Genomic DNA, 12426 nt, shown 5'->3' with positions numbered 1-12426 from the left:
GGCGGCGTGCGCTTGAATGTGTTGGGGATTTGCGGCGTTTCCCACTCTGAGCCTCCACACCCTTTACCCACGGCTCGGCTACTGCCTGCCCTGTTTCCAACCGCGTGCTCTCCTTCCAAATGTCCTTGGAGAGCAGGAATCCGAATGTTCTAGGCTGGGGGGGTGGGCAGAGGGTCTCTGTGGCACCTACTCACCTCTCGGTCTCACCGACTGCCAGGGAGGCCCTGCTCCCAGCGCGGACGGTCTCCCAGCCCGTGTGTGTGGCGTTTGGACCCCCGCCCCCTCCCCCTGATCCTCTCTCCCCCTATTCTCTTCACCGGCATCTCCAGGCGCTATTGGTGGGGATTTTCAGGTGAACCTCTTCTCCCCACTGCTGCTGCCCTGGGGCCTCCAGCCTGCTCCCCGAGGGTTCCCGCCTCCCTGGTCCGGGGCCCTCGGCCGGCTCTCGACGCCCCCCGAAGACCACGGGGATGGGGAAGCCGCGGCTCCACACATCAGCAGCCCACGCGGGCTCCGGGGACCCAGAACAAGCATTTTCAACCCAACGGGACCCGAAACGTAATCTGTGTTCCAGCCGCTGCAAAAGTAAGAGAGAGGGAGGTGTCAGTCCCAGCAGCGCGAGGAGGTCCCCGGCCAGGCGGCCGCGGCAGCCGCTCAATAAAGCCGCAGGGAAGACGGCTGGTGAGAGGAAGGCTTTCCCCGGGGACACCTTCCCGGGGCCACAGACCGGGCTCTGCGAGGGAGGCAGACGGCCAGGTCTGCAGGGATGAGTGGGCACAGGAGGCCGGTCAGGCGATGGACCGCCCGTCGGGCAGGGGCCTCGGGACCCTGGGACCGTGACATGGGCCAGGTGGTAGCCCCCCCAGGAACGTGGCCACATCCTGACCCCTGCAACCTGTGGATGGGACCTCATTTGCAAGCAGGGTCCCAGACGTAAGTGAGTGATCTTGAGATGCAGTCATCCTGCATTGTCCAGGTGGGGCCTAAATCCAACGACGGCGTCCTTAGGAGAGAAGAGACACACGCTGTGTGCTGCCCCGCCCCCACTAACATCCGTCCCGGGGCTCGCTGGTGTGCGGTTGGGTCCGCAAGATTCCCCACACCATCATGACGCCTGCGTGTAAAAACAGTTTTTCTTGTTCCTTCCCAAACTCTCAGCATTTTTTTCTATGTATCTATTTATTTTTGAGAGAGAAAGGGAGCAAGCCCAAGTGGGAGAGGGACGGAGAGAGAGGGAGACACAGAATCCGAAGGAGGCTCCAGGCTCCGAGCTGTCAGCACCGAGCTCGACGCGGGGCTCGAGCTCACAGACCGTGAGATCATGACCTCAGCCGCCGTCGGACGCCCAACCGACGGAGTGCCCCCAGGCGCCCCTAAACTTTCAGCCTTTTCTCTCTTGGTGCCTGACGGGCCTGGCGGAGCCTCCAGGACGAGGTTGAGTGGAAGTGACCAACCTCGTCTTGTTCCTGGTCTTCCAGGAGGAGCTTCGGTCCTTCGCCATCGAGGGTGATGACTGACGCCTTGATCAGGTCCCGGGTGGGCCACGTGGCCCCGGTGGGAGGCCGCCCGCCCCGGCCCTGCTGTGCCGGAACGAACGGCATCAGTGTCCGTCCGCGGGGCCGGCCGCACATCCCCAGCGGAGCCTGACAGTGATGGGCTCCGTCCTTATCTCAGTAATGAAGCCACAGAAGAGGCCATAAATCCAGGAAAATTAAAGCGTCGGCATCTGCTGAACAGAAACCCGTGCCTCCTGCAGCTGCTCTCCGGCCAAGGGAGGGGTCAGGAGCCAGAATCGGCGTCCGAGAGGATGTGCCCCCCGCCGCCCCCACACTGGCCCTCCTGGACTGTCCAGGGGCCCCGTCCCGAGGGTCTAGCCGGTATGGGGCGCAGCCTTGCCCTGGGGCCTCTCCGACTGAAGGGGAGGCCCCTCCGAGGGGCTGTGCTCCTGGTACCAGCCCCAACCTCAGCCTGGGCTTGGCCCCAGCTACCTCTGGCTCCAGCTCAGGTGCTCATATGCTTGCCCCTCCCCGAGCCCCAGCCTGGGGGCAGCTCCGGGTGCCAGGGAACCCTCTCTTTACGTCGTGAGGTCTCCCCGGACCTCCTCCCTGGAGCACCTACCTGGTTCCTGACTCCAGCTGGACGCTGCGTGTGGCCTGGCCCACTCTGCCGCCTCATGCCCTCCTTTCCCCCGGGGGGTGGGGGTCCCCGCAGGCCCGATCCAGCCTGGCCCCAGCAGACCCCAGTGTGTGCCCCGCAGCAGGCCCTGCCCCTGAGCCGAGGCGGGTCCTCCCCGGGGCTGGGGGCAGGTCCTGGTGGAGACCAGGCCGAGAGCAGGTTCTGGGTGGGGGGCGGGGGGTTCTTCCTGGTTATTCTAAGCACCCGGACAGCTGCTGACAGATCTGAGAGGTGGCTCGGTGATACAGGCTCACATCTGGAGGGACAACGGGGCAACAGCAGGGACTGGTGGTGTGGGAACTCCCCCTCCCTGCTCCCTGGGCACCAATCTCTCCCACTGGCCGAGAAGCAGGTGCCCAGGCAGGGACAGGAGGTTGGGCACTTTCTGGGGCTGTGTCTCTGGGCTGCCTGCCTTTGCAACAGGACCTCTGCGTCCTGCACCTCAGCCCTTGCTGTGGCTCCCGTGGGCTCCCGTGGAAGGCTGGCGCTGCCTGGCGCTTTGTGAGGCTTGAGAAGCAAGGCTGCCCCTTTCCACCACATGGCGGTGACATTAGCTTTTGAGGGCCACAGTGGGGGCTGGTGTGGTGTCTGCCATGTCACCGTGGCCTCAGAGAATGCAGGATCCATGCGGGCACCGGGAACCCTGGGGCGCTAGTCCAACACTCCCTTACTCCCCGCTGCACCTGCCGGAGGCCTCTCCAGGCTGGGCCTACACCTCCACCTGCTGTCTCCATGCCGCCCCCCCGGCTAGTCCCACCAGGGCGTCCCCAGGCATGTGGCAAGAAGAGGAGGCTGGACACAATTCAGGCCTTAGCCAGGAGTTGGTGCTGTCCCGGCGAGGAAGCAGGAGGGTTCTGGAAGTCTCCACTTGAAGCTGGAGTCCTCTGGCTGCTGGCCTGCCCACAGTCTGGCTTCAAGGACACGGTTTTCTTCAGGGACAGGTTGGCTGTGTCCCGCCTCATCTCCCTCAAGGCCCTCAGGGCCAGACTGCCGCTCGCCACAGCTCAGCTCTCCCAGGCGGGGTCTGGGGCCATCTGAAATTCTCTCCGGGGGAGGCAGGCGTCCCCCGAGCCCGGCGGGCTGGCGGCTGTGGTGCGTCAGCCTCCCTCCCCGTCTAGAACCGAGCCCTGCCTGCCACGTCCCGGCGGGCGGGTGCTGGGGAAGCCAGCGTTAAGGGGAATCAACGGAACATTAAATAAAGCAGGAACGCTTTACCGTAAATGATGTGAATGCCTTCGGAGCCCCGGCCTCTGCCAGACCCCCGTGGTGGCCTGGTGTGTGGGCACCTCACCTGCTGTCTCAGTCCCTGTCGCTGCAGCTAGAGCGGGGCTCCCTATCCCTTTCAGGAAGGGCTGCTCAAATCTCCATTTAACTGTACAGATTAAAAAGAAAAAAAAAGCGCCCTGGGGTGAATGCGTGAAAGGAGACAGGAATCAGAGGCGGCCTGGCCTCCTGGCGGGGTCCCCACAGTCCCTGCAGCCCGGCATCCCCACCTCCGTGACCCGACAGCTGAGTGAAGCCTCCGGCCCACCTCGGCCGCAGGGCGCTCGTGCGTCACCGGCCTGCCCGAGGCGGGCTCACCCTTCACATGTCCCCAGGCAGCTGCTGGCAGCTCCCGGAGGGGCTGAGTCACGCTGGTCTGAGGGGCTCCTGCTGGCTGGGCCATGAACCCCGAGCGCTCGGCCCGCGGGGGTGGGAGGGTGAATCCGGGAAAGAGGTCAGCATGCAGACCACATTTCAGGGTTCTCAGTCCCCAGCGGGTATGAGTCGCCTCTCCTGGGTTCTCGAGGGGCGTCCATAGGGGAGTCACTGCCTGCCAGGCGGAGGAGGGGCTGGCAGTGTTGACCTCTGAAGGTCTCACTCCAAGGCCTGAACTTTGGCGGGGACCCTGTGAGTGAGTCTGCCGGGCCCAGGCTCCTTGCTGGCAGGGGGGCCGGCCGCGCAGGGGGGCCGGAGGAGGAAATGGGGGCGGGGGGTGGGAGAGAAGCCTGACATCTGCCTCGGGTGTCCCGCTTTCCCACGGCCCCATCAAAGTCCTCTGGGGAAGCACCCTGGCCAGTGACCTCCCCCCTCCCATTTCCTCACCCCACGTCGGCCCACGCCCCTCCCCCTCGGCTGCGACCTTGTTGGGGGGCACTCCCCCTGGCTCCCCTGCACACCCGGGGGGCTGCACCCCTGGATTCAAGGCTGGGACGCGCCCTCCGAGGAGATCCCACCCCAACCACCCAAGAGACGCCCCGACTCCTTCCCGCGAGTCCACCCCTGTCAGATGCTGCCGCAGGGCGGTTTCCCCAGGCCCTAGGCCGCCAATGATCCCAAGGGATGGGCAAGCGCCGGGAGGCCACCCCCGAAGGGGGTCAGGTTGCTGAGGACAGCCCATCAGCGTGGGCCTCCCTCTAGCCCCACGGCGTCCGGAGATCCGACTCACCCCCCGCGCTGCACCCCTGGAGTGTAGAGCGTGCAGGCGGTTTCCAGCACATGCACAAGGATGTCTGATCCTAGAACAATTCTAGAACATTTCCATCACCGCAAGGACGCTCGTCCCCGTCCCCCTCCCTCCAGCCTGTGGCGACCTCGCTGCGGCTGCGCCTGTTCCGGACGCTTGGTGTAGACAGAACTGCAAGCCAGATGCTTCTCCCACGTCCACCCACGAGGTCGCCGGCCAGAGCCACACGCCTGTTCGCGGCTGAGGGATGCTGCGTCGTGTGCATGGTCTCCGTCCCCTCTATCAGGCCCAGGGACCTTGGGGGCTCGGGAGACGTTCCAAACCCCTCGGTGGGCTGTGCCCACAGCACGTCCTGGGCAGGGCAGGGCTCCCGCAGACGGGAGTGAGACTTGGGCCTGGAGCAGCCGTGCCCCCCACCGTCTCTCCACCCTCCTGGAGCTCCGTGTATTCAAACAACAGCGACAGGAGGAGGAGAGGGACGGGAAAGGGTAAGCCCCACACGCGGTGATGGTGAGCGTGTGTAGACCCTCCACCACCTTTCAACCCACCTGTAACAAAACGGACAGATTCTGTGCTCAGCTCCATTTAAGACTCCATCATCCAATATGGAAACCTTACTGCTCCCAGTTGAGACTCGAGGCCACATCCGAAATGCTGAGAGGCCCTGGACCACCCCCCGCCCCCCGCCAGGCCAACTGCCAGCCAGTCCCCTGGCCCCCGGCCCCATGGTGCACATGCACAGCTTGGCGGGTGGGTGCCCCAAATCGAGCACAGGCACCTTGGGGCTCCAGTGGGCGCCCGCCCCTCCGTGCACGCTGTGCGCCAGGCACCTCGCAGCCACCCCACCTGCTTGGGCTCTAAGCCCCCTGTGCAGCTGTGCACCTACAGAATGAAGGTCTGGAAGGTTCCACACTTCGGAGTGACCTGCTTGTGGAGACCGGGGGCCGAAGCCACACCCCACGGCCTCCAGCCCCCCTTCCACAGCGACCCCAGGTGACCTGAGCTGGCAGGCCTGGGGCTGGAACCGAACTGTCTGAGCCTGTAGCGTGTGAGCAGGTAGGCGAGGGCCTACTCGCTGGTGCCAGTCAGGTGCCCCCCGCCCGCCCCAGCACAGCACCCCCTTCCCCGGTGCCTATTTCCGAGTGCACGGACTCCTGGGGTGAGCACCCTGGGGCCCCACGGAAGGCGCCTGACTCAGTCCTCCCAGTCTGCCTCCCAGCCCTGTCACACCTCACCTCCTGCTGCCGGCAGGAAGGTCACCAGAGAAAATATAGAACACCCAGTTACATTTGAATTTCAGACATAAACACGGTTTCTAGTACAAGTACGTCCCATACGTTACATGGGATATATTTGTACTAAAAAGTATTCATTCTTTGCCATTCCAAGCTAACTGGGCAACTTGTTCTTTTTTTTTTTTTCTTAGGGAGGAGAGCACATGAGTGGGGAAGGGGCAGAGAGAGCCAGAGAGAGAATCCAAGCAAGCTCCACGCTGAGTGACCCTGGGATCGTGAGCAGAGCCGAAATGAAGAGTCGGACACTTAGTGGACTGAGCCCCCGCCAGGCACCCCAACGACCTGTATTTTAACATGGGAAGCACCTGTCACTGGAGGCCGCCTGGCTGGGCAGGGGCCCGGGCTGCCCGTCCCGAAGGCCACCCTCTGTGGAGCCTGGCCCAGCCGCACGCACAGTAAGGGGAGCACCTGGGGGCCTGGCTTTCGGCGTGGGGCTCGAAGGGGCTGGGGGAGGTCAAGGTGGGTCGGCCGCCTGCCGGCCCAGGCCCCTGCTTGGAGGCCTGAGCTCCCTTCAGCACCCCAGAGGGCTCAGTGGGGCTCACTTCCACTCGTGCCCGACAGCCACCAAGCGGCCGCGCTGTGAGGACCCCGGCCCGTCACACTCACCTGCCGGGTGACCCAGGTCTCACCTCCCCAAGCCTTGGCTTCTGGCCATGGCTCTTACCAATCTCGCCTGGGCTAAGCCCTTCCTGTCCACCCACTTGGGACAGGCACGGGCCAACCCCACGGGAAGCCACGGTCTGGCCCACAAAGCAAACGGGGGCCGGCAGACGGCAAGGTGAGCACTGCAGAGGCAGCTTCGGACAGGCCCCTGAGCTCCGGAGGCTGCCCCCCGGGTCCTGACAGAGGTGGCCACGCTGCCCCCTGCCCCGCAGCCCGGACTCTCAAAGCGGAGGGCCCCCCAAGGCAGGCGGAATGTTCCACAGCCACACACCTCAAGGGGCTGAGGCCTTCTCCCGGGGCGGGCGGAACCTGTTTCTACTTTCCTCCCACTGAGCTAAGGGGCCGTTTCCCCCACACCCCACGCACACGGCAGATCTTTGTCCAGGAAAAGCTTTGCCCTTAAAAAAACAGAGTAAACAGCAAAAAGCAGAACCAAAATTTCCAGAGGCCTGGAGGGTTTAAAAGACAATACATCTGAACACTCTGTACAGTTTAATTAAACAATTTTAATGCCAATTTCCCAATCGTCCTATGCCTCGTGTCTCCTGAACATTCCTTTCCAGCAAGGTGAACGTATTACCGTCTCGGCGTTTTCAGCGTCATTTTCCCTCCCGGGCGAGGCTACCCCCTCGTGGGGCAGACCCCCTCTCGCCGATGACCGCCGGCCTCGGCTGTGCTACCTTGAGCCTGATGGAGGCCCAGTGCAAGCCCGTGGCTTCCTGGGGGCAGTCCCGCTGGACGCCGGGAACGCGGTCGTCGGTGAGCACCAGCCCGGGGGACGCAGAGCCTTGGGAGGCCGGTTCTGGCAGGCCCTCAGCTCGGTCAGATGGGAGTGGAAGATAGTAGGAGGTAGAAAATGCCCCTTCGAGGGACGGCACGGCCCCGCCCGTCTGTAAACGGGCCACGGGGTTTCTGAAGGCTATGGGCCTTGTCAGGTTACAGATGTTGTCTTTAAAAAATAATGTCTATTTTAAAAAATCCATGGCTCTGCCCTTTCTGCAGACATCCAGAGGACAGAGCGTGACAGAAAAGGGTGACAGTCTGTCTCGTTCAGAATGACATGCAGCTTTCTCCCTGTGCCAAGGGACCCCGTGGAAACTGTGCCCTGCCCTCCCCTTCCCCAGCACCCCACCTCAAGGCTGGCCCAGCACATAGGTACCCCAGGCTCTCTCTGGTTTTTCCTACTCCTCAGCCGTCTCCTGTGTGCCACAGGCCCTTTGCACAGGCTGCTCGCCCTGCTGGGAATAACCCTCTGTTCCTCTTCTGGCTGCTTTCTTGTTCTCAATATGTCTCCTGCTCCCCATCTTTCTCAGCTCTCCATGGCACTTAACACAGTTTGTAAATGTTTTCATCCTGCATCCAAGGATGTGTTACTGGCTGCCTCCTTGCTGGAATGAAGCTTCGGGGAACAAGAACAGCGCCTGGACTGGTCCCTGTCGCTGGGTCCCCAGTTCCTCCCAGGGCCCGGCACCCATTTGACCTCTCGCTAATTTTTGTCCAGCAAACCACGAAGAGCCTCCAGCTGAAACCCAATCTGGAGCTTCCCCTCAATTGCAAGGAGTGTGGAGAACAGGGGATCCAGGGACCCTTGCCCAAGGACCTGCTTCGGCTTCTGTGTCTGTCCCATCCTTGCAAGCTTCCCTGCAGGGCTGACGTCTAGGCCCCTGGGCTCTTCCAGAGCCTTCTTCCTCGTGGCCAGAGCCCTAATTGCTGTCTGAGGACCTTAATTACTGGTTGTGGCCCTCCGCCGCTAAGTAGCGGCATTAAAATAGAGTAAATGTTTTCCTTTTCCTGAAAAGTTCATATATACAAGAGGGGGTGCCGCTCAGCGGTGAGCAGCCTGCGCAGAGGGCACCGCCTGGGGCCTGCCCGGCAGCTACTGTGGGCACGCCTTCCCTACCTTCGTCCACCCCACAGAGTGCTGTGCCTTTCCCAGGGCGCAGCTGCCCCCAGGGCCTCCCCGAGTCCCCGCACAGCGCCTTCCCACCCTGCAGGTGGAGAAGCCCAGGGCGGCAGCCGTGCCAGGTCTGGGAGTCCCCAGGTGGCCTTCACTCCCTGCCACCCCAGCAGCCGGTGAGGCCTAAGGCTCCTGGAGCAGCATGTGAGGACCGACCAGCTGCCTGCTCTTTGTCCTGAGGTGGTGGGGCTCTGCACGCTGACTGGGGTGGGGGGTGGGGTGGGGGGGCGGGGGGGCTTGGCAGGAGCGAGGGAGCCGCCCCTCCGAGGAGGCTGGCTGGGGGGGGTGGTGGGGAAGGTGCTCCCAGAGCAGTAGTCCCATGGTGACCGTGGTGACCGGTGGTCCTGGTTCTGACTCCAGGCGGGGCACTGGGGTGGGGAGGAGTCAGGAGCCGGCGCGGCCCCCACCCCCTCCGCTGATACCCGGAGGGCAGGTCTCCCTGTGTGCCTGGTGGGGGCCTGCCTTCCTGGTCTGGTCCAGGCGCTGAGGTAGCGACGGTCCCACGAGGACTCCTCTATGGAAGGACCCCTGGAACACAGGAGCTTCAGTGACCTGTTCTGCGTGTGCTCAGTGTGAGAGACTGGGGGCTGCAGGAGGGCCCGGCCCCGGCCGCAGGGTCTCACGTGTCCCCACCTAGGAGGGGTGGGCACGGGACAAGTTCGCAGAAACTGCCTCATGTATGCGCGCGCGCGCGCGCGCGCGCGCGCGGGTGCTGGGGGAGATGCGGCTGCGGGCGCACCCAGAATCCCACCCACGGACACAGCGGCACATCACACGGGCACGGTCACACCCAAAACACACACGCGGAGGGGGAGGGGCACGCAGCCTCGCAGTCACGGCCGCGGCCGCCCACGTCCGCCCGGCCCCGCCCCCTCGGAGACCCCGGCCCGCCTCGCCCGGGTGTAGGGGGCGGTGCGCGGCGGCGGGGAGGGAGAGGGGGTGGGGGAGGGGGAGGGGAGAGCCCGCCTCCGCGGCTCGGGCCGCCCCCGCAGCGGGGGGCGGGGAGCACGTTGGCGCCGCTCCCCGCCCCCCGCCGAGCCTCTCCGCGCGCGCCCCCTGGCGCACCGCGCGCCCGGAGAGGGGATGGGGGGCGCGGAGGGGTCCAGCCCCGCCCTCCCTGCCCCTGGGAACGGGCGGGTGCCCCCCGCGATGGGGGAGGGTCGGTCGCGCGCGTGCCTCGGGGAGGGGGCGGGGGCGGCCCCTCCCTCTCGGCGCCCCTGCGGCCCCGCCCCCGCGCCGGCCCCGCCCCCGCCCTCCGCCGCTCACTCCGAAGTTTCCTGCGCCGCGCGCGGACACGCTCCGGGCTTGCTCGCCGCCCCGCGCCCCCGCCTCGCGCCCCCCGGCCCCGCGCCCCGCGTCCCCGGCTCGTCAGCCCAGCGGTCCCCTTCCGCCCCGGGGTCGCCGCCGTCGCCGCCGGGCCAGCCGGAGCGGGAGCCGAAGCCGGCGGGCCGGGGCCGGGGGCGCGGGCCGGGGGCGGCGCGCTCCAGCCGGGGCCGAGCGCCGTGCCGGGTCCGCGGTGACCGCGCCGCCCGGGCGATGCCCGCGGGGACGCCGCCGGCCGCCGGAGCGAGGTGAGACACGGCGGGGGACGCGCGCCCCACTGCGCGGCGGGACCCTCTTCAACTTAGCGGAGCCGGCGAGGGCGCCCTTGGGGCCCCCCCCGCCCCGGCGATGGGGGAGGGGCGGCCCAGCCCTCGCCGGAGGGAGGGGGCGGGCGGGGGCGGGGGGCGCATTTGTCTCTAATAAGGGAAGACAAAGACATGCCGGCGACCGCGGCTGTTCCCGCAGCTCCGCCGTTCCCCAGGCGGGCGAGGGGTGTCGTTCCCGGGTCGCGGTCACCGCCTGTCACCCCGCAGGTGCTGCCCGTTGCCACCATGACCGAGGGCGCGCAGGCGGCCGACGAGGTCCGAGTGCCCCTGGGCGCTCCGGCCGCGGGCTCGGCGGTGGCGGCAGGGGCGTCCCCGGCGAGCCCCGGGGCGCCGGGGCGGGAGGCGGAGCCGGGGTCCGGGGCCGGCGCGTCGCCCCCCGAGAGCCCGGCGGCCGAGCGCGGCGCGGAGCTGGGCGCCGACGAGGAGCAGCCCGTCCCGTACCCGGCGCTGGCGGCCACCGTCTTCTTCTGCCTCGGGCAGACCACGCGGCCGCGCAGCTGGTGTCTCCGGCTGGTTTGTAACCCATATCCTTCCAGGGCAGCCGGGCTGCAAGGCGTGGGGTCCGGAGCGCGGGACCTCCTCTGTGTGGCCCCTGCGAGGCCAGAGCGGGCCGGGCGCACGGGCAGCGCAGGGCACGGGAGTGGGGGCACCAGGGGCGTCCCCGCGTGCCCGAATGGAGTGTCCCCGGTCCAGAGTCCGTCTGGGATGGGAGAGGGTGGGAGAGAAGCGGCGAGGCCATCACGGACTTGGAGAGGAGAGGGGTCGGCGGGGCGGGAAGTCGGAACTCCCAGGGCGCCCGTGGGTGGCGGCCAGGAGGGGAAGGCCGCCCCCGGGGCCGACAGAACGTCCATCAGAGGCGGGACCCTTGCCGGGGAAGGGGAGGGGGAGGCCGGAAGGAAGTAGAGTAAGGGGAGCAAAGTTTCCAGCCTGTGCTTTGCGCCTCCGAGCGTCGCGGGAGATCGACCGGTGGGGCCCGAGGCGGTGCGCGGCGGCCGGCCCTTTTCCAGGGAGAGATGCCGTGACGTTGGTTGTGAACTCGCCTCTCCAGGCTGAACTCGGTGCTGGGGCTGATTTAAGTCATGCGCAGCTGGGGGTGGGGGGCAGGGACGCAGCTGGCTCTGCACTGTGGAGTCCCTTCTTCTAGTGCTTTCCCTGGGAAGGGGCCCCTTTTCTGTTCTTGGCCAGAGTGGCAGAGAAGGTTCTAGACTGGCGTTGGGTCGGCCAGGGCACTTCTGGGATGCAGACAGCTGGTCTGGTGGGCCCCCAGCAGATGGCCTTTGGGGACTGTCTCAGTGGGGTCCTGTCCATCCTGAACGTTGGCTCTTACTGGTGGGAAGTGGTTTCCAGGTGGCCGGGCTGTGGGCGCCCTGCCTTCCTGCCCTTCCACAGGGAGACACTGGGCAGACAGGGTCCGTGGAGTGGGGGACAGGGCCCAGGCCAGGAGGCTGACGGAGGTGGGGACCAGCCTGTAAACTTTCTCTGTCAAAATCGAGACCGAGGTGAAAATGAGCAATGTGTGTGTATATTTTTTCTACCTTGTGTGTTTAACTGTGTAAATATTAAACGTGAGAGAAGAATCTGTACCGAAGAAAAGTAATAAAACCCATGCTCCTCTTTTCCGAAATCTAAATATCGGCTGAGTCCAGTTTACCTTCTGGTTGTCAAGAAGGTCATCATGGTCCCGAGGCCCAGGGCCGGCCTCAGGCATGGCGGCAGGCTTCAGAGCCTGCCTGTGTCCTGCACCCGTGATGGCCTTCGGGGGGCACCCCCCCCCCCCCCCCCCCGCCCCAGACATCAGGCTTGTCTTCCCGCACAGCAGCCCGCCTGGCCTTCTCTCTGGGACTCTGACCTGGAGATGGTCGGGTCACCTCACTTTGCTGGGAGTGGTGGTGGGTTGTGCCCCGAGGCCCTGGTTTGGGATGGGACGGGAGTCCGGCTTCTCCAAGCTCGTGCAGAGACCAGCTAGGGAAAGAGTCTGCGAGGCCTGCACTTTGTCTCTTCTGACAGCCCCCGTGCCTGGCTGCGGTGTTCTCTGGAGGCTGACCCCGGGGGTGCTGGGTGTCCCGGGCCTTCAAGGCAGGCTGTGTCCCTGAGGGCGTCTGACAAGGTTGTTTGTGTTATTGGGTGCAGGGAAGGTGCGGTGGGGAGCCGTGCGCAGGTGGGCTGCAGCCCAGAGGGCCGTGGGGGCCGGGACTGGCAGGGCTGGGTTAGTGTCCTTGTGTGTGTGCTCCCCGTGACCAC

The 12426-nt window shown here is 65.8% G+C and overlaps 1 protein-coding gene across 4 annotated transcripts in view; it reads left to right on the top strand.

The window, feature by feature from the left end:
- The first annotated feature begins 9934 nt into the window (after positions 1 to 9934).
- Positions 9935 to 12426, top strand: part of CACNA1H (calcium voltage-gated channel subunit alpha1 H) — a 62353-nt gene continuing 59861 nt past the window's right edge. For 2 of the 4 annotated variants that reach the window (XM_045047487.1, XM_023246207.2), the window contains exon 1: positions 10283 to 10709. In XM_045047487.1, coding sequence (XP_044903422.1) covers positions 10297 to 10709 — 413 coding nt within the window. In that variant the 5' untranslated portion in view covers positions 10283 to 10296. Of the gene's footprint in view, positions 10108 to 10282; positions 10710 to 12426 lie in introns of those variants that run through there. The other 2 variants (XM_045047488.1, XM_023246208.2) reach the window with 2 other exon arrangements.

The sequence above is a fragment of the Felis catus genome, chromosome E3 (genome assembly GCF_018350175.1).
Source record: "Felis catus isolate Fca126 chromosome E3, F.catus_Fca126_mat1.0, whole genome shotgun sequence".
NCBI lineage: Eukaryota > Metazoa > Chordata > Mammalia > Carnivora > Felidae > Felis > Felis catus.
This window is presented reverse-complemented; position numbering and strand designations above follow the sequence as displayed.